General features: G+C 49.6%; 1 protein-coding gene across 2 annotated transcripts; it reads left to right on the top strand.

The window, feature by feature from the left end:
• Positions 1-3,296: 3,296 nt before the first annotated feature.
• Positions 3,297-18,637, top strand: TCEA2 (transcription elongation factor A2). 2 transcript variants are annotated; one of them, XM_053958392.1, is made up of 10 exons: positions 3,298-3,495; positions 5,855-5,917; positions 6,539-6,644; positions 7,737-7,827; positions 12,861-12,994; positions 14,435-14,491; positions 15,209-15,363; positions 15,706-15,852; positions 17,701-17,772; positions 18,342-18,637. In XM_053958392.1, exons 1-10 carry the CDS (start codon positions 3,427-3,429, stop codon positions 18,348-18,350), a joined length of 903 nt encoding a protein of 300 aa, XP_053814367.1. In that variant the 5' UTR covers positions 3,298-3,426; the 3' UTR covers positions 18,351-18,637. The 2 variants fall into 2 exon arrangements, with proteins under 2 accessions (XP_053814366.1, XP_053814367.1); XM_053958391.1 differs by lacking the exon at positions 18,342-18,637 and having other exon boundaries at positions 3,297-3,495; positions 17,701-17,817.
• Positions 18,638-21,397: the final 2,760 nt, after the last annotated feature.

The following is a 21,397-nucleotide window of genomic DNA, read 5'->3' on the forward strand; positions in this document are numbered from 1 at the left end:
AAAGGCAGATGCCTGCCTCCATTCCAGGGCTGGCACAAGTGAATGCTTAGAGGATCAGTCAGGAGCCCTCCAGCCAAGGCAGGCTCATGAGGGTGAAAAGGAGGGGAGACACATCAAAACCCCTCCCCAAAATAAGTGGGGTTCTGGCAAAGCCTATGGCAGCTGCTCTCATCTCCTGCCTCAGTGTCTCCCAGCTACTGATAGTCTGTTGCTCTCTGGATGGGGTCACTCATTACCAGCTCAGAGCCCAGTGTGTCACCCAGGACAGCCAGTCCTCCAAACAGTGACCTGCTGAGGTCCAGGAGATCTGAACACCCCTGAGGTTAGGGCATGTCTCAGGACAGAGCTTCCCTGTGGGTTTTATGGTGGGTGGATGGACAAGGCAGGCCTAGGAGTGCCTCTCATCTCTGCTTTTTCCAAAAGTGCACCAAGCCTCTGGTGGCTGGGAGCAGAGAAAGGGTGGGGTTTGATGGCTGATCTCCAAATGACTTGAACTTACTGGGGATAGTGGAAGCAACTTGATCCAGCTCATTCACTGTGTTCAAATCTGCTGAGAGTCGCTTGGGAAATACAGTAGCCCAGTGGAAAAAACAGGTGAGATTTTGTGGGGTTTTATTTTGCAGGAAACTTCTCCTGGCTCTCCCAGATCTGCCTGCCAAGGGCAGCTGCCAGTGAGGCACCACAAACAGAGACTTTCAGGGAGTCTCTTGGTGTGCAGGGGTCAGCAAAAGCCCCCTCCCAGCCTCTCCCTGACGGACTCGCCCCTGCTCTGTTTTTAGCACATTCAAGTAGCTGCTTTCACAAGAGGTAAAAGAAAGTTCATGGATCCGTTGACAGATCACCCCAAGCGGGAATTTCTCTGGGAATTCCTGCAATAGCAGGTTGGCTCCCGCGGAGGTGGAGTTTCCTCTGGATCTACCTCCACCCAGGCTAGGGGAGCGCTCTGGCCACCGGCTCCACGCTTGGGGGGCAGGGCTGAGCGACGCCACCGCTGCTTCCCAGCCAAGGTCAGCCAGAAACCCTCCCCGCTCTGCGAGCGCCTGGCCTGTTGTGTCCTGTTAACCCTTGGGAAGAGGGGAGCCACAGGCCGGCAGGCTTGGGCTGCAGAGCTAGCCCATGCCCACGGGCACACAGGGGCAGGGGACATGCCCAGCAGGCACATAGGGCTGCAGGTGTGAGGATTTCGTGCCATTCTGTCCCTTGGGGACCTGCTGCCAAGCAGGCAGTGGTGGGCCCTGGGTGAGGCAGGTTGCCACTGCAGGAGGCCAGTGCTGGCAGGGCGATGGCTCCTGCTCAAGGCAGGGAGCGACAGGGTGATGGCGCTCGGCATCAGTGACTGTGTGCTCTGGAATCTGAGACACGTCCCCGGCCATACTTGTGGTCAGGAACCCTCTCTGTGTTGCAGCGGCACAAACCACACTCACAGTGGCAGCAGTGCCGCCTGAGCGTGTCTCTGACGCCGAGGACCAGTGTGACCCGACCCCACACACGGGACAGGCAGCTGCTCATTTCCAGAAGGTCCCCTTGTTGGGACTTGTTTCCTCCTCTCTAACAGAGGTGGGCCTCTCCAAAATGGCACCCCCTGACTCCACGGCCAGACCCTGCCAAGGGTTGGAGGATTTCCAGGTCCATACTGTGGAGGAGCCCATACTCCATACTGTGGGGTGGAGGGAACTCGTGTTCGCAAACATGCGGCCAAGCCAAGAAGTTTCAAGGTGTCGTACGAGGGAGAGGGTCCAGGGCTCACTTTTGGTCTGGGACCACTTTTGCTGCTTTAGGGATGAACTGACACGTGTCTTACACATCCAGGGCGCAGCTCTTGCTCAAGGGGATCCCAGAGCTCCACGGTATTGTTATAAATCTCCATGGTATTGTTATAAAGAACAGCAAGCTGGCAGCTTGCTAGTGGGCAGATTTGGGGGTCAGCCACCCATCAGAGCTTTAGCACTGATCTGTTCAATACTTCTCTCTCTGGAGGTATTCAAAACCCATCTGGACAAGTTCCTGTGTCACCTGCTTTAGGTGACTCCGACTTTGAAGGGGGGCTGGACGATCTCCAAGCTCTTGAACCCTACCAATTCTGTGATTCTGTGATTATGCCCTCAGTGACTCAGCCTGCCCCAGGACAGAGTGCAGTTGGAGATGAGTGCCGGGAATTCTGGTTCCCAAGACCTGACTGTGCATCCCGAGGCCACACGTAGCATATCCCTGTGCTTCCACATGATCTGCAGCTCCATCGGGGCAGGACACGGCCGCTCTTCACCAGCACAGTCAGGGCCCTCTCTGAAACATCGGCTCTTGGCGAGGGCTGTGCAGGCGGCTGTGCATGGAAGTTCTCCCTCTGCCAGGAACCAGCTGGAGGGAGCGACAGCGCTCAGCAGCAGCTCCCGGGGGATGCGCTGCCCTTGCACAGTGTGCGAGTGCCATCTACAGGGGGTCTAGCCTGGCCCCCCCAAAACACCCGTCCTCTCGCCACTGGTAACTGCTGTCCAGTCCCCAAGGCCGTATGAGGGGCACAGCCTCGGTTTATCCAGGGAGCATTTATCCACTTTATCCAGTAGTTTATCCAGCACTGCTCCGAGGGCTCAGCACAGCCATGGACAACAGTCACAGCCACAGAATGGTTTGGGGTGGAAGGGGCCTGTAAAGCTCATCTTGTTCCAACCCTCTGCCATGGGCAGGGACACCTTCCACTATCCCAGGCTGCTCCAAGCGCCATCCAGTCTGGCCGTGAACACTTCCAGGGATCCAGGGGCAGCCACAGCTTCTCAGGGCACCCTGTGCCAGTGCTGTCACCACCCTCACAGGGAAAAATTTCTTTCCAATACCCCATCTAACCCTGCCCTCAGTCAGTGTGAAGCCGTTCCCCCTCGCTCTGTCACTCCTTGTCCAAAGCCTCTCTCCACCTCTCTTCGAGCGCCTTTAGGCACGGGAAGGGGCTTTAAAGGTCTGCCCGGAGCCTTCCCTTCTCCAGGCTGAGCCCCGCAGCTCTCAGCCTGTCTCCACTGCAGAGGTGCTCATTATCTCCGTGGCCTCCTCCGGACCCGCTGCAGCATTTTTGGACACGGCCGTTCCTGCCGTGTCGTGGCACAGCCCCGCGGGCGGGGACCGGGGATCCCTCAGCCCCGGCTCCGCTCCGAGCCCCCTCCGCGGGCCGAACCGCAGCCCCCACAGCGCCCCCGGCGGCCGGGCGGCGCCGCGCGAGACGGCCGCGGGGCACGCTGGGAGGTGAAGTCCCGCCCGTGAGCTGCGCTCCGGCAGGCGGCGGGTGGAGCTGGCGTCCCCAGGACTACAACTCCCATCGTGCCCCGCGTGCGCCCGCCCTGACTGCGGCACCGGGGGCTGAGGTGGGCACCGGGCACCGAACGCAGCTCCCCCCGCCCGGACCCCCGTCCGGCCCCGGCACCGATCCCGGGGAGCGGCGCGATGGGCGGGGAGGACGAGATCGTGCGCATTGCCAGGCGCCTGGACAAGATGGTGGCCAAGAAGAACGCGGTGAGTGGCGGCGGTAGGGCCCCCGCAGCCCGGTTGGCGTGGGGGGCCGCCCCCTGCCCCCCTCTTGTCTGGCGGACGCGCCCCCTCCTTTCCGCAGGATCCCCTCCTCGCTGCCGCGCTGGTGCACCCCGACCTCTCCCTCGGTGCCCATTGTCAGGGGCCTCCCCCTCCCCAGACCCCATTTTGGGAGCCTCTCTTTCAGTGCCGCCCCGGTCATTACATCGTGCTGGAGCAGACGCTCCCCCCTTTTAAGTGGGGTTCCCCCCCGCAGGCCCCGTCGCCCTCTCCTTTCCCCATCCTTTGCGGAGGTGTGGAATCCACCCACTGCCAGTTATTGGGCGGGCAGCCCTGTGAGCCCCCTTGGGTGCTGTGGGAGCCTCCAGTCCCCATACTGAGCCCCCCCACCCCAGGCCTCCGGCATCCCCAGCCCACATCTCAGCACTGCGGGGCTCACCCTGCGCTGCCTGCCCTCCTTCTGGAGAGCATCCTCAGCCCTTCTGCCCTGTCCTGTTGGGAACCCTTTGGAAGGGGAGTCCCCACCAGCACCGGCCTGGGGTTTCCCCGGTTTGCCCTCGGGGAAAGCCCCGGTGCTGATGGATTTGCTTCCTGCATCTCCATCCCACACCGGCACTGCTGCTCACTGCCGTGGCCTCTGGAGTGTGGAGGGCCGGCCAAGCTGCTGTCTGCACTCGGGGAGTGCTGTGACCCGTGTGACAGCCTGGGGGGACAGGAGCCGGTATTTTCCGGCTTAATGGGATATATCAGTGCTTGTAGGAACACAGCGTCACGCAAGTGCTAAGGCAGAAAGCTGACAGGGGTTTGTGAAGGAGGTAGGCTGTACATCTGTATTTGGGGTAGGGGTGAAGGATTTTGGGGCTGGGAAGGGCTGTGGGGAGTGGGAGGTGATGGGCGAGGAGGAGGAGGCATTAGAGGAGTGTGGTATTCCTGTGGTGGGATGATGGATGCTGCTATCACAGGAACTTTTGGATGTTGGACTGACCCTGTCAGGTGTGGGTAGAGCAAGCGCTGTCACTTGTGTCGCTGTTGGAACAGCCCAGGGAAGTGTGTTTGGGCTAAAGAACAGCCTGTGATGTCTCTTCTCACTGGTGGCAGGTTTTCAGCATCAGTGTTGAAATAGGAAAGGGGCAACTTTGCAGAATTTGCTTCCAGCTTCATTGGGAAAGAGGCAGCTTCTTACAGGAGGGGTATGCAACATTTCCTCTTGGCTGGCATTTGAGTTAGTGCTGAACTGCAGCATGTTCTGTGTTGGCTAATCTTAGAACTCTTCCTGGAGTACCTGTTTGTTGCTCTAGTTTTTCCGTGGATCCTCATTTGCTGCCATTGTGCTGAGTGGCTCCATTTGGAGTCACACCGGGTCACTTTGGGTGTTCAGGGCTGGAGGAAGGGGAAGTCAGTCCTTCTGGGTACGTAAAGGTGTGTGGTTTATGCTGCTGTGAGTTGATTGTGTGCATGCTGAAAGCTTTGACTCTGCTTTGATTTGGGCATCTGTTCTGTAGGGTGGATTGCAGCTGGATTGCTTCCTGGGATGAGTTGGAAGCGGCCCTTCTGCGTAAGGAGGACGGGATGTGAGGACAGGGCTGGCAGTGCAGACAACTTCACTTCCTTACAATGGTGGCTGTGCGGGCCTTGTGCTGCAACTGGGCTTGGAGTGGTGGTGTTGTAAATGAGCTGCTAAATGTGAACACTGGAAGCCTTGTTTGAGGGAAGGGGGTTGGGAGGAAAGAGCCAGCTGAATGGAGACAGGTCCATGCCAGGCTGGGATGTGCTAGAGGGAGACAAGTGATTTCCAGTTCTCTGAGTGATTGCCAGTTTAGGTATCTACAGATTCCTCATCAGAATTTTCCTGGTTCTAAGATGTAGAGATGATGTAAGGTGACTTCACAGAACAAGTTTCAAGTGACCAACTCTTCACCATCACAGCTTGCTGCCTTTGCTCCTGGTCTCAGCTTTTCTCCTGAGCAGAATGTGGGGTATTAATATGAAAACTAGGAAACAGCTACATGGGATTTTTGACAGTTGTAATTCAGAGTGTGTTTTTCAGGTGTTAAAAATGTTCAGCATGCCAGGTAAGAATAATAAACTAGTGCTGCACTTGCACCACACACAAGCAAGGACCTGTAGCACTCCAGTGGTCTTCTGTTTTGCCCATTCCAATGATTCAGGTGCCTTCAAGTTGCAGGATCTACTGTCTGTCTGGAACAGCACCCAACAGTGCACTTGCTTATGTTTCAGGGAACACTTGGTGTTTTTCCCTTTCAATTCAACTTTCTGTGTCTATACCCAAGCTACTGAATTTCTTTAATAAAAGCTGAGGCACTCATTCTCTTTTTCTTTCCAGGAAGGTGCAATGGATTTACTGAAAGAACTGAAAAGTATGCCTATGACTTTGGATTTACTGCAGGTGAGTTGCACAGTTATGGTAAAAATCTTAAGTTTACATCTGGATGAGTTCAAAATTTGGTCTAAATAAACTTAATCGATATCCTCACACTTCTTGTGTCATGCAAAGAATAAAAATAAACATTAAATCCAACAAAATAGTGCAGAAGTTGGGTTTTGGACTGGCAGTTAAAGAGCTCTGGGTCACTGTGTGTGTAACTGCTCAAATCTTGTTTGTAGGCTGCAAAAAGAGGAAAGACTGGGTTAAAGTAGCAAACACAGAGGGCAGTCGTGGGAGAAGTTCTTTGTAATGTTGATATTTAGAACACTGGGGAGGAGTGAGCAGAATTACAATTTGGAGTTTGTGATGCATCTTGGAATTTTTCACTCTAAGCTTGAATGTCACTTACAAGTGTGTAGGGAAGGGTTTGTGGGAGATTGGCTGTGTCTTCTGTTCAGTTGTGCAAGCTGGAGAATGTCACCTCGCTCTTCCAAAATTGTAAGGGTCATAGAATCATTCTGCAAGCCTTTGGATACTCCTATCTTGGTCATGGCTTTAACTTTGTCATGATTATTTGAGATTTCAGTTAGTAACTAATATTGAATCTGTTCTGGAGTGGTTCACTGGGCTGTTCCCTTGCAGTCCACCCGCATTGGAATGTCGGTGAATGCACTGAGGAAGCAGAGCACAGATGAAGAAGTGATATCACTTGCCAAATCCCTCATCAAATCTTGGAAGAAACTTCTAGGTAAGGAAATCAGCATGTTCCTGTCATATTCAGCTTGTGAACAAGCTGCCTTCAGTGGGAGGCTGAGTTTTTTGGGAGAGCTTATCTCTTGATCTGAATAAACATTCTAGCAAATCAGCCTTTACAATTCCACCCTCTCTGTCTTTCAGTTTTGTGTCCTATCATGCATCCCTCTAGATTTAGCTCCTGTTTAGCCAGCTCATCATTGGAAGAGCATTGAAGGCTTCAGGACTACTAACTTACAACTCATCACATAATAATTAGCAACGTTATTGTAGAAACAATATCTGTGCTCTGAACCCCCTGCTCCCACTTGTGCTCTGCGTGGCATTAACACCATGGGTGCTGTCAGCCTCCTGCAGCAGCTCAGGAAGGGAAGTGCTGGGATGGATTTGGGGTGGTGAGTTGGAGAAGGATCTTAGTTCACCGTCTTGGAGATAAACTCACATGGACCATGTCCAGCTGGGGAGGCTTTCCCTGTTATGGGCTCCCATTTCTTGCCAGGCTGGATGAGTGTTAAAAGGGCTCTTTTCCTGTCCTGCCTGGATTGTTACCTCCTCATTAGATTGGGTGTGTGTTGGCTAGACTGAGATAATTTACCTCTGGGTCAAACTTGTTCTACAGTGTCATGAAAGTCCTCTCCAACGTTGTGCTGTTGGCTTTCAGCAGCACTTGGGAATCAGAAGCTGTAGTTCCACAAGGACCAGTCCGTACTGGCCCTTCAGCTGGTGTTGGCTGGAAATTCTGCTTTTAGTTGTGCTTGAGAGAACTTGATCTAATCCCTGCTCAGCAGCCTCTGAAAGAAACTTTTGTGAAGAGGCTTGTCTTGTGAGGAGTCTTATCTCCCAGGCAGGGAAACTGATTGCTCTCTGGTTTGGTGAGGAAAGCTTTTTTTTGTTTGAATTAGTTTCTACTTGAAGACAAGGAACAGGTCTGTTGGGAAGCAGGAAGGCCATAAAGGCATTTTCTCCTGAATCTTTTTGGGACAATAATAACTTTAGGCCAACAGTGGGTAGTGTGAAAACACTGAGGAGTATAGGCAGGGCTGTAGCATAAAGACCAGTTCTGAACTTATTCCTCTTTTGAACATAGATGCTTCTGAGGAAAAAAATGAGGACAAAAAGAAAAGCCTGTCTTTGCCAACATCTTCCTCCAGGGAGACTGGTAACTCAAGAGACCAAAGGTAATACTTCCCTTTTACCAAAGATGACTCTGTTAGAGAATTTAAGTTTTCTTAAGCCACCTTACGTTAATTTTTGTTTTTAAGTATCTGAGTCAGCAATTTTTATAGTCAGATTTCTGGTCAGAGATGCTGGAAGTGTTTTTTCTTCAAGGTTGATCTGTGTGGTGTTATTAATTAACTGTAATGCAGAAATACACATCAAAAAATACAGTGGCTTTAGTGAGTTTTAAAATTTTATTCATATTTTATTTAATGTTTTTTACTCTTGGTTATGTGTTGTTTTTTCTAGTAGTAGGACATTCCCCTATTCTTTTTTTTTTTGTTGCATTTTTATGCGTTTTTGTTTCTTTCTAACTTTGAACTCCTTAGAATGAAGATTATTTTTGGCCTTTGCAGTGGATGGGATTGATTGATACATTACTAAAGTAAAACTTCCATTTCTTTGTCCTTGACAAATCCCAGCAGAAGTCCCCTTTTCCCTGTGGCTGATGTCCCCCAGCTGGCAGGTCAGCTGCATGCTTGCTCCTTGCCATGCCTTGAATGCTGCATCCTGTTTCCACTGCCTGTGACTGCAGTTGTTGAGTGCAGACAGTGATCAAAGGGGAGGGGAAAAATGGGATTTAAAGCTTTGTTCTAGAAATTTCGCCCAGCCTCAGATCCCAGGGGGGTGTGTGCTTCCTAGATTTGGCTCTTAAGTGATTTAGCCAATTTCCCAAGTTTGACAGAAGATTTAGAGTATTCAGGCTGTAGTCCTGCTGGCTTGCAAGATTTTCCATGTTTGCAGCCTTTGTCACTTTCTTGTCACTTCTTTGGTTTTGCTCAGCTCTCTCAAGGCTTGGCACTTCAGGGTGAGCCTTTGCAGCTCGACCCAGAGCTGCTGATGGAGAGAAGGCTGCTGATGCTCCATGACTTTAAATGATTGGTATCTTTGGTTACCTCGCTTCCATAAAATGGAAAAAAGGATTTGCTAAGTAGTGCAATGAAAGGACTTGGGAGACTTCACAGCCAGGATGGAGTTCAGTGATGCAGTGCAGAATGGGAGCCAGGGCTGTCCAGATCTGTGTGTACCTGTGTGGGATTTCAGTCAGAACAGGATCTTGGCTGTAGGCACAGAGGCAAATCCCCTCCTTGCTGCCTCCTTGCTTTGTCACTTATCATGGGGTATGTGGGGTGGAGCAGTCTGTCTTGTGCTGGTGATGTTCTCTTGTGCCTTAATGTGCTGCAGATACTGCACTTTTATGGGTTTTTTTAATCCTTGATGCTTTTTACATGTATTCAGCCTCCATCTTCTGACTAGCAAAGCATCCCATTGGCTGTGAAGGATGAACAGAAGCCAATGGATTAGAGTAGCCTAGACCAGGAGCAGGGGCCAGCTCCTGGGGTTAGTCTGTTGAGCCACGCTCTCTTCCAGAAACAGGAATGTTTTTTCTCCAGTCCTGCAAAATAAACTACTAATCTGCCTTAAAAAAATAATAATCTATTGGCAGAGGAGAGTCTCTTTTCTTTGAAGCAGAGACTGCAGTGGAGTCAGACTGGTTGCTCAGTGTGTGATAGCTGGTTCAGATGAGGCTGCTGTCAAGACACCAGAGAGATCAGTTTGTATTCAGATATTTCAGCCTCTTAGTCTGTTAGATTTTGGCTACGCCTTCCATTTTGGTCAGGGAAAAATATTTGACTAAATCTTAGCCTGAAACTCATCTTGCTTTCTGGAGCACAGATGTAGAAATCCCTGTGTAGTGACTGGAGCTATCATTGCAAGACCTGAAGGCTCTGAGCCAGCCAGCGTGGAGCTGGCACCTGTGAATTTAGATGCTGCATTACTCTAATCCAAAGCATATTCTGTGGTGCTGTAGAGTTTCAGACCCATAGTGCAGTACATTTTAATGGGCTGTGTCTAATGTTTCTGTCTCTGGCAGCATGTGGGTTTTCTTTTCCAGGATTCTCTAAACTGCCTTTATTAGGAGGTTTTGGATATGTGGCCTGAATTTAGCCCTTCTGTGGCATTTTCTTCCAGTGCAGCCCTGAGTTCTGTTTGCAGTCCCTGGCTGCTGCTTTGCCACCATTTTGTTCCAGCAGAGCTTTGTTTTATGTATAAACTTTTGCTGCCTGGGTAGATTTACAAGCTCTTTCTCATGTTTAACAGGAACAGTGTGAACCACAAGGATTTCCTGAAATAAGTCTTCTAGGTGTGTTTGAGCTCTATTTCCCAACTATTCTATTTTTAAACTAACCTCTAAACCTTAATAAATAATTTTCTGTCTTTGGAATGGCTGTGAAGTCTGTTTCATCTAATTCTTGAGGGATCAGCTCTCATCTCAGTGCATGGGTGATGTGTGTGTATGCAGGCAAATATATCTTTCCTCATCAGCTAACAGAAGTGGGACTACCATACATCTTGTTGAGCTTTTTTCCACCCCCAAGGAATAAACATCTTAATATACAAGTCTATAGCATTTGCAGATAGAACCTTCCTGGAAATCAAATATTACCTCTGCAAATACAGGTTTGAAGACCTGTGTTTGAGGACTCACTGTAGTGAAAGTCAATGTTCTGAGCTCACACTGAGGTCACTGAGTTCACACACAGGATTTTGCTCTGGGAAATCTTTGTTTGTTGATTGCAAAATGAAACAAAATTTAAATCTGGAAGAGCTCTCAGGGAAACTTCTCCTGCAGTCCCTTCTTAGCGCAGCATAACCTCTGCCCAAGCTGTCCCTGACAAGCTTTTTTCAAGCTCTTTGACAGCCCTAGAAAACCTCAGGGCAAGGCATTTCCACAGCTGCACTTGGCAGTATTTCCAATTCATAACTCACCTTTACAGTTTAAAACTTACTCTCAATCAAAACCTGTCTTACTAAAGCCATTTCTACACCCTTCTGTGGATTTTTTCCTACCGTCTTCCTTTGTAAGGAATTTCAGGACTTGTCTCCTTTAAGTTTCCCTTGCCACAAACTACCCATATTCCTTCAGTTCTTCCTTTTACTGTAAGTATGCCTTGCCTTTGTCCTTTGGGAAGTCTAATTTTTCCAAACTATTTTATGTAACATGAGAAGCTGTGATTTTTTAGATGGGTTGTTCCTGAATTATGGGTTATTCCTTAGTGTATGCTCTGGTATATACACTCCCATGAGTGCTGCCTGTGATTTGTGTGTAGCTTCTTAAGCACAAAAGTACCTGATGGCAGTTTCTACATTCCAGATGGGAGAAAATCATCATCTAATGGATTATTTACAGGCTAAGTTGTTTCTTCTTTTTGTAACATGTGCAGTGTAAATCCTATTGAATGTTTTGAGCTGTTTGGACACAAATATGTTCTTTAATAAGCTCCTGCAGTGCTGACCAGTAAAACCAGCTGGTAAAAAGGGGTTTTATTGCAGAAAAACACAGTGAGCTCACAGTACAATCTCCCTCACAGAGTGCATCATCTCATTCATATAAACAAGAAATCAAAGTTCTTGCTTTGGTTTGACCTGAACCATTGCTGAAGGTTCACTGATGGATGTTTCTGAAAAGGGTTTGGTGAGGTTCTGAACTGTGCAAATCCAGTAGCCCCAGTGGTGATCTGTGGGATTTGAGCCAGACTGGATATGACCTTAGTCACAGGAACTCCCAGGATAAGTCCCTAAAGTCGTCTGGCTCAGTTTGTGTGGCAGCAGATTCGGAAGGTTTCCAGCTTAGTGCTGTTTTTTTGTGGGCTGACTAATCCCTTCCAGGACAGTGTAGTGGAAGTGCTTGTTCATAACAAATTTATTTTCGATGGCAAAGAACTGGCAGTAGTGATCCAGCTTAACAAAATTTGTCAAGCCACTTGGATCTTCAAGAAGATACTGCTGGCATGCCATGGGTGAAATATTGAGGTTTCTTTTTTTCCCTTTCTGTCTCTTTGTGCAATAATGGTACCAGGCGTTGGCCATAAATACAGGGAGTTCTACAGCCAAATCACCAAAGCCAGAACAATCTCTGCTGAAAAAAATTGCTGTACTGCTGCCTAGATTTAGGGGGGAGAACAAAGCTCTCGAAAATCATCTGTGAATCATACTAACCCAGATCTTTTACCAGCAGTATTTGCAGGGCTGACTAACACCATGTGCAGATGTTAGGCTTTCTGCGTGCACAACCAGCTGAGCTGCTCCTTGAGGTTCCTTCTCTGCATGCAGACCCCGCAGCAGTGACTCAGCCTGCCCACGTCATGTGCTGATTGTCCAGGCTGGTCTCCATCCAGCTCCCCTGGCAGGTGACCCGACTGAGTCAGCCACAGCAGGCAGGTGTTTGCATTCCCTTGCCTGTGCCCATGATTGCTTGCAGGTAGAAATGGAGTTATTTTTGAGAGCAAAGCAGTATTTCTTAGTCCTGTGCTAGCCTGGCACCTGTATGAGCTGTGTGTGGCTATGTAGGGGTGTTCTTCTGTGAGATGAGTAATCAGTGTCTTGCTCAGATTGCAGGAAAAAGGAAGAACCTTTCATGTGCTACACTTTGTTGTTCGTGTTTTTTAACTATCAAAGCTGAAGGAGCCATTTTCTTTCTTTTTCTTTGTTTTCCTTAGCACAGCTCCTTCTTCTGGAGCTTTCTGTTTGCTTTCTGCTGAGAGCAGTTACAGGCCTGGTGTCCTGCAAAGTTTAAGAGGAAAGAAGTACCATGAATCTGCACTGCACTGTCAAAACAGGAGATTGCTGATGGTCTCAGATGTCCTGAGTGTATTTGGGTTACTGGTGGTGTCCAACAGTAATGTTTTTGCTTGATGCCCAGTGGTGCAGCAGCTGATGTGTGTTGAATAGCACAAGATGGTTGGCAGGGTTGCTCATGGATTAAACTTCTGCTGGCAGCCAGCAGTGTCCACAGGAGAGCTCGTGTCTGGCCCGAGGGCGCTGGCTGCCACGTTGTGCTCTGTGTTGATTTGGGACAATGACTTTGCACTGTGTTCTGACTGCTTCTATATTATGATTAACAGGATGCTTGGCCACATACCTGCTGCTCCCTTCTCTGCTCTCAGTGGCCCAAACTGAGACATTCTGACAGGTGAAGTTTTTCTTTTAGCTCCAACAAAAGGCAGGAGCCTCCAAAGACTCCGACCACCCCCAAAATCACCACCTTCCCTCCGGCCCCCATCACCTGCGACGCTGTGCGCAACAAATGCAGGGAGATGCTGACAGCAGCTCTGCAGGCTGATGGTAAGTGCTGGGGGAAGCCCTGCGTTGCCTCAAGTGCTTCACAGCTCCTGGACCATTCTGAAAGAGACTGTCAGTGCCAGCTCAGCTTAGACATACTGTTCTAGAGCAGCCTTGTTAAAGGATTACTGCCAGCAGCTCAGTCTAGCCACTGGTCACCCCTTTGAAGTGGCTGCTGTTGCAGCATTTTCAGACACTTACACAGAGACCTGGCTTGAGCTGGAGGCACGACAATGTGTAAAGCAGCGCCTGTTAAGAACACAGGGTTTGTCACACAGGGTTGCAGCATGGGGTGGTCTGTGCAGAAGTTTAATCTTTCATGTGTGCAGGGATTTGCTTCACTTTCTAGATCTTTTCTAATCACTGTTAAATGAAGCTGTCTTCCCTGTCACCCTTGGGGCACAAAGTGAAGCTGTAACTCAGTACATGGACTTTGTAGGAATGGTGTTTATGCCAGTCAGCATCTGCTGTCAGACTCTGCTGCCTTTGCAGACAGGTGCTCCTTAAATATTGTGGTCCTCTGGATCTGGGGTGGAACAGATCCCTCTTGCATTCAGACTGTGCCATCTCAAGTGAGAGGCAGCTGCAGGTACTCAGCATGTCTGGAAGCTTGAGCATCTGGTTGTGTCCACATTGCAGATCCCTTAAAAAAATTGGGGTCTAAGCACTGCAGAGTCTTATTAATTTGGAGCCAAGGAATGTAGATGACAGATGGAGAAGTTCATGAGGTCTTTATTTCTAGCCTTCCTGTGCATGTGTTTATATGCTGCATTAAATGCTTTGCACAGCTCTTAGAAAAACCCTTTCCATATGAAATCTGGGAAAGGGTTCCCTTGAGCCTTTCCCTAAGCTCAGCTGTGCCCTACCTTCCTTCCTTTATGGTGTTTATTATCATACTAGCTGTCCATATCCATGGCAGTTATGCACTCTGTATGATGCTGTTTAACAGGCGTGTGGGAGAAGAGGGGAGGAGCAGACAGTTCTGAGGTGGGATGAGAAAGGAAGGCTTGATCCTGCTGCTGCTGCACACCTCCAGGCCCTCCCAGGTGGTTAGTCTGAGTAGTTAGTTCTCACTGAGGTGAATGTCTGATGAAACTCAATTCCTGCCTATATATGTTTTGATTTCAATTGTATGAAAAATATATTGGAAAACTAACTTCTTTGGCCAAGGCTGTTGTTAGCTTTGTCTCGTGCAGTCCATATCCTAGAGAGGCACAGGACACAGACTGGCTAGATTAATGTATTTTCCTCACTGCCCTTTTCCAAAGAGTCAGAGAGTAGCAAGAGCAAAGGCCAAGATGCCATTTGATGGCAAATGAAGAGCAGGGAAGAGCATGTGAATCAAACCAGCCAACTGTCCAGATGTGTAGCTCAGAAATACTGAGCCTGGGGAGCCCTGGCTTGGTTGGAAGGCACTGAGCCCCTGTTTGTGCTGTCTTACAGACGACTACATCGCCATCGGTGCTGACTGCGAGCACATAGCAGCCCAGATTGAAGAGTATATCCTTGCTGTACAGTGCTTCCTCGAGGGCCTGCATGCCTCCAGCAGTGACATCCATGTGCTCAAAGGAAAAATGGGACTGTCTGTGCATAAATGTTCTGCTGCAGCTTGTCAGGATTCTGGGTCTGGTTCCAGCTCTGCTTGGCTGAGTCCTTGGTCATTAAGGAACTACCAGTGTGGAGTTGGAAGCTCAGAGATTGTAATCCCTAGTTTGTCCTTCCCATCAGAGTGTTGTTTCGGGCTTTTGATTCTGCTTCCAAATACATGCAACCTCCCTGTGCTCCCTGTTGAGGAGAGTGTGCTGATCTAGACAAAAGCAATGGAAAGGATGGAGCAGTGAGGATCAAGCTCCATGTTGATGTGAGATAAGCCTTATGTGAGGAGTTTGCATGGTTTAGGAACTGTGGGGTTGGAGGTGCAGCTGGGGTCTCTCAGTGGAGGGGTTTGTGGCTGCCTTGCTGAGAGAAAGGGGAGACTGTATAACCTGAGCATAGCTGAATATTTCCAGCACAGTGAAAAAGCTCAAGCTGGAAGCCTCTGGACTTTGGGATTGTATAAACCTGCTCTCAAATCTAGCACTGACCTCCCAGAGCAGATACTGCTGTTGTGTCCCAGCACCTCCATCCTGGCAGTGGGTGACAGTCCCTGCTCTTCACGGGTGGCTGGGAAGTGCTTGATGCCTCTGGGTTGGTTGCAGGCTCCTTGACTGCCCTTACGCATCTACCAGGATATCAAGAACACCGACATGAAATACAAAAACCGTGTGAGGAGCCGCATCTCCAACCTGAAGGACTCCAAAAATCCTGAGCTGAAAAAGAACGTGCTGTGCGGGGCCATCACCCCCGAGCAGATCGCGGTGATGACCTCGGAGGTGAGGGAGCCTGAGGAGCAGGGTTTGCTTCTCACAGGGGATGTCCTGAGGCTTAGCTGGGCTGCTGCCAGGTTTCTCAGTAGCTGCTGCTAGAGTGCATGGAGTGAGCTTGCAGTGGGGTTTGCAGTGTGGGGAGTGGTTTGTTGGGCCTTCCCATCATCCCGGGGCCCTGGGTATGAACCAGAAACCAGAATTGGAACAGGCTTTCTATCTTAATGCCCATCTGTCAGGCTGCCTTGTCCTGTTGGCTGTTTCCACTCTAGTGGGTGTGGTGGTAAAACTGGGCAGATGTGATTGTATTGCCTTTTTTTTTTTATTTTATTTTTTTTTTTCTTCTGAAAGGAAATGGCCAGTAATGAGCTGAAAGAGATCAGGAAAGCTATGACAAAAGAAGCAATCCGGGAGCATCAAATGGCCAAGACAGGAGGGACACAGACTGACCTCTTCACCTGTGGGAAATGCAAGAAGAAGAACTGCACCTACACCCAGGTTGGTTTTCCTGCTCCTGTCTTGGCCTCTGCACAGGACATGATCCATCATGGTCATGAGCTTGCACTGCTCTGTGACAGGCCCTGCAGCACAGCACAAATTTTGCTACTGGTGGACTGAAAACACTCATGGCTGTCTAAAATGTACTTCTGCACATGTTTCTGTGAGCTTGTGTAACTTTTTGGCTCACTTGTACAAGAGCAGGAGTTGCGCAGCACTGAGGAAGCTTTCAAAAGTTCAGCAGTGTTCTACACTGGAGGCAGGTGCTGGGAATGCTGGGATTCAGACAAGAAAGGAGTGGGTAGTGTAGAGGAGAGGCTGCAGAAACTGACTCAGACATGTTGATAGTATTAAAAATACAAATTAAGAATATAGATTACCTGCAGCTGGGTAAGTCCCAACTTATTTAAAATCAAATAGCATGAAATGAATGAAACAAAAGGAATAAACGAAGCTGTGATGTGAGCAGACAGAGGATTTTTCTTCCCCATGGCCAGCTGCTGGAAGCCTTGTGCATTACCAGTGCTTTTTAGCTCCTGTGTTTGTGCCAGGCATCTGGAGATAAATGTGCCTTTGCTGTGAGTCAGTGGTTTAGAATGTGCAGATACCCAAAAATGCACCAGCAGCCACCAGATTGCTGCTGAGTGACTGCGCACAAACTGCGTGTGCAAGTGCCGGGTGAGCCTCCTGCATCTGCTTGGACTTGACATACAAACACATGGAAAGAGAAGGAGATCCAGGAATCTGACCAGGGAGTTTCCTTTGGCTCAGCAGCAGCCTTGCATCCCGCAGGCTGGCTCAGGTGAGCGAGGGGCCTTGATCTGCCAGTGCTCCCAGTAAGCATTCCAGGGCTGTCCCAGCACACAGCACTGTCTCCAAGTGGAGTGGACTGGAGTTTGACTGCCTGGAATTTAAGCAGAAGACAGCAGTGTCCTTGAAATAGCAGTATCAGAAGGCTTTCTGTATTTTGATTTGTTTTCTAGTGAAATCACTAGTGGGTGACGAGATGTCTCAAGTAGATGAACTGGCATTTATGAGCATGTTGGAAGCAGACAGTAAAGGAGGAGAATTACAGAATTTAGCTATCCAGCATTCTTGCAAAAATGGTTAATTTGCATCATGCAAATGCTGTGACTCTTACACATTGGGTAATTACACACATAGATCACCATAATCACCCCTCGGCACAGTTCTGCCTGACTAGTGTGGAGAGTACCAGTGTTTTCAGTCTAGATCTGCCTTGTGGTATTCAAATGCCACGAAAATCTGGTTTTTAGTAAAGTATGTGTTTCTGGCAAGAGCCAGTCAGAGGCAGCAATCACATCTGGGTTAAATATCAGAGTTCCTTAATGGCTCAAATACAAACCAGACTGGAACTGTGCAGAACCTGGTAACCCGGAGCGTGTTCCTGTGAAGCCAGGATGTAGGACTGCTCTGTAAATGGGAATGACTGGAGTGCTTTTTTTATGCTCTTGTGTTGGGACTGAGGGGTTTGTCATGGCAGTGCTGGCCACATCCCTTCCTGTGGGACAGTTTGGGGAGGGATTGGCTGTGGGCATGTCCACTTCCAGAGTCACCTACAAGAAATGGGCAGCAGATTGGATGAGGAGGGAATATGCTGTCCCAAAACTTGTCACTGAGGTAATATCAGGCTGAATGGGGTCATGATGTGTGTATGTGTGTACTGTGTGTAACACAACCACCAGACTGATTTTACTGGAAAGTTCCTTTTGCCATCCCAAACCTCGGTCTCTCATTGATTTTGTGAGCCCAGTATAAATCCCTGGAGGCCAGAGGAACAGGACCATGTGTGATGCTCAGCTCTCACCTCCCTTCTGTCCCCCGCAGGTGCAGACCCGCAGCTCCGATGAGCCCATGACCACCTTCGTCGTGTGCAATGAGTGTGGGAATCGCTGGAAGGTAACGCACCAGGGCTATTACTGGCACTGAGGGGTGTTGGGGTGGCTGCACCCACCATGCTGCAGGCACTTGGCTGCTGCTCAGAGGTGCTTCCCAAACCCTAACTGGCTCTAGAGAGTGATCTTCCCTCCCAGCACAGAGGCGAGAGCTCCTGGGTGGGTTCATTCCTGCAGACCAGCTGGGGTCAAGTCTCACTTCTACATTCCTTGCTCTCTTCTCATATCCCTTCTTCCACAACCAGCTTCACAATGCTTTCCATGCTGCCTCTGCCCTCTGAGAGTAGTGGTGATGATGTTCAGGATTTCAAAATGGTTCTTTCATGCTGTGCACAGAGCTCAGGGGTGAGCAGAAATTTCCTGGTCAGTGGCGAGCAGAAATGATGCCACTACAAATTGCCAAAGAGCCACAGAAAGAGATTCACATGGGAGCTGCCTTTGGTCCCTGCTTCTGAAAACCCCCAAGCCCTTGCAGGCTTCTGAAAGAAGCCCACACCTGGATCCTTACCTTTTTCTGCAGCTCCCCTTGGCAGTGAGGTTTCTAATTGGGGTTTAAACTCCCTTCTCTTGCAGTTCTGCTGACATGTGCCAAGGCCCAGAGCGGCAGCCAAACACAGACCCGAGCGCAGCCTCCACACGCCGGCTCCCATGGCAGTTGTGTTTTGTGTCCCAGTGAGTTTGCATTGTCACGCTGAGAGCAGCAGCGGGGAGGCCTGGACCTCGCAGAGAGCCACAGCCATGGGCTGACAGGTTGGCAGGAGAGCTCACTAAACACACCCAGTCATTACTTTCTCATCTAAGCGAGTACGGTCACTTTCTCTTCAAAACTAATATTAAACATTTTTGTCAGTTTCTGACTTTTATTTCAACTGTGTGTGCAGCACTTTGTTTTTCCAGCATGGGAACTTGACAGGCGGTCCATGTCCAGGTGGATGAGGTCTGAATAATGCCTGGAGCAGCAGAAAGTGAGATGCGACTTGCAGACACACCCTTGGTGTGTGAAGGCTTGTTTCTGTCACCTCATGGAACCAACCACTGGGCCATGGGTGGGCAGGACTGTTGACAGGAAACAGCTTTTGGGGCAGAGATCAGATCTTACTTTCCATCTTGGCAGCATTCACTGGATTTTGCACTGATTCCTTGTCATCTTGAGCCTTTAAATGCCAACAACATCATCTGCTGCAAAGATCAGAATGTACTGCCTAGGTTGTAACAGACTCAAAGCAGGGTGACACCAGCCACAGAAAATCCCACCCCAAACTGTTCAAAGGGAGTCCCAGGCACTTTCCTGTTTGTGCTCTGCTTGTAGCTTGACAGCTGAAAAACAGCATGGAGTTTCAGAGGAGCTTGCTGGAAGGCTCAGGAGGAGGGAAAATGCTGCAAATACAGGAATTTTTCCAGAGGCTTGGATCTGGACAAGGTAAGGGCTAGAGGGATGGGTGGGAGCTGTTAGCACTTAGCTGTAGAAGTGGAGGAGGTTTGAAGTGAGCTCAGAGCTGGTGCTTGGAAGGGGTCAGATAAGGAAAGGATCCTGTAGCAAAGCCAGCCCCAGGTGCCATATCTGCAGATGTGACCCTGTGAAGGAGAGATACAGAATCAGGCTCCTTCTGGGAGCTAACTAAAACCTGGTGGGGAAATTCCATCTGAGCTCACAACAGCTTTCAGCCAGACTTCAAAATCCCTCTTCTTTCCTATTCATAGCCTTTAACTGGGGTGAGGCAGCATTTAGGGGACCCCAGCAAGGTCTGTGGGTCTGAGGCTGCCCAGGAGCAGTGCTGTTCCCTCCAGCTCTTGTGCTGACAGGCAGGGCAGGAGCATTTCTCTCATGGCATCGCTTCCCTCTTCCAGAGTGAAAAACAAGTATTTCCACTGGCTTCCCAGCATGCCAGACAGCAGACATTGAGCAGAGACCTCGGAGATGTTTGGAGAGGAGTAAGCAGCCACATGAAAGCAGCGGAAAACGTGCTCCCAGCCCCTTTGAGGGCTGTGCTGCTCCGGAGGCAGGGATCCCACCAGCATCCTTCGCTCAGGGCTTTCACTTTACAGGGTGCAGCCAAGTCTCCCAAGAAGGAAAATATTCAAAGACGCTGACAACTCCTTTAAGCCTCACGAGTCTTGTGGTGAATGGGATTATTCAAGCCAGGCTTGGGAGGGAGCAGTGTCCTCGCAGTGATGCTGAAAAAGCTTCAGGATCTAAAACCCACGCTGACCACAGCACTGGCTCGTGTGCTGGGAAAGGGAGCCAGCTCTTTACCAGTGCCTCTTGCCTTTCTTCTTGTGTTCCTGTGAGGAGCGGAGCTGAGCTTGTGTACAGCCTTCTGACAATCCTGAATTAGGTACCAAGAGTCCCAAGCAGGAGTTTGGGAGAAGTACCATGTCATTTTACAGTTCCATTTTCTGGGATAACACCAAGGAGAGCCAGGGAGGGGAAGCACACTGCATAAGAAGGTGTTTCAGAAATAAAAATTTGCTTGTAAGGTGTTTAAAAAGGAGTAAGAGCAAGAGAAAAACTAGATTATCTCGTGGAAGGGGGGGGGGGTGTCTTTCCTGTGCTGAGACCTCTGTAGTGTGTGCAAGGGTTCTGACCTGCTGCCATGCTCTTGAACAGCTTCAGGGATGTTAAGCCTCCAACCCACAGGCTGGGGCCACATTTGAGAGTATTTCCCTTACAGAATAAACCCAGAACTAAAACTTCCCCTGTGCAGGGTGGGGATGCTGTAAGGTTGCAGACTGGGAGAAAACCTGCCAATAATAACAATACCGACATTCCTAATAAACCATTGCTGGTCTCTCTCAAAAATACATTTTCTTGAACTGTATTTCCAGCTTGGCAAAGAAAACTAAATTTACTGACATGAATTTCCACACAGTCATGCCATGAGGAAGGAAGGAAACAAAAACAAAAAAAAAAAAGCTGAAAGAATTGGTTTGTTTAAAAAATATGTTCAATAAAAAGCACTTCTTTTCTTTTGGAAGGGTTGAAGAGAGGAGGGGAAGGGATGGATAAATAAGAAACTGCTGTGGTGGATCAGGAAAAGCAAAGACTGGCAGCAAAAACCCTCTGTTGGCTTTGTTTCTGTGTGAAGGGCAGGGACAGACATGTTTTAATCCTGGATCCTGTTGCCTTCAGTAAATCATTCCTTGTGCTGTGCAAAAACATGGGAATTCAGTATCCTCCCTGTGACACTTCCCATCCTGTGTGGAGCCCAGGTCCCTGCTCCAGGGGTCAGGGCAGACCCCTGGGCTTCTCCCTGCTGGCACAGCAGGTCTGGGCCAGCTGGGAGCTCTCTCATGCAGGCGTCCTGGTGCCTGTGGGTTCTGCAGGAGGGCAAACAACGCCTGCACAAGTGAAACCCCTCTCTGAGGTCCATGAACCAAGGATGGAGGATGCTCTGGGTTTGGGGTGACCATGTGTGGTGTCCTGGGGCTGAAGCAGTGCTGATGTGTCACGGGGACTGGCAGGGGAGGCAGCTGTAAGACATCTCCTGCTCACCCCCCCAGCACATCCTCATGGTCCCTTATAGCACCTCAGAGCTCTGCCCTCTGCCCTATTGGGAATAAAACCAGCCTCTAGCACCACCCCCCTGCCCTTTGGGCCACCTCAAACAGCTGGAACAAGGTAAACCTGA

Source organism: Vidua chalybeata, chromosome 17, assembly GCF_026979565.1.
Source record: "Vidua chalybeata isolate OUT-0048 chromosome 17, bVidCha1 merged haplotype, whole genome shotgun sequence".
NCBI lineage: Eukaryota > Metazoa > Chordata > Aves > Passeriformes > Viduidae > Vidua > Vidua chalybeata.

Bases quoted from the DNA above. Each gene is read 5' to 3' on its own strand.
- TCEA2 (XM_053958391.1), top strand. From the start codon at position 3,427: ATGGGCGGGGAGGACGAGATCGTGCGCATTGCCAGGCGCCTGGACAAG. The intron at 6,645-7,736 runs GTAAGGAAATCA...TTTTGAACATAG, and splicing joins ATCTTGGAAGAAACTTCTAG to ATGCTTCTGAGGAAAAAAAT. The intron at 15,364-15,705 runs GTGAGGGAGCCT...TTCTTCTGAAAG, and splicing joins TCGCGGTGATGACCTCGGAG to GAAATGGCCAGTAATGAGCT.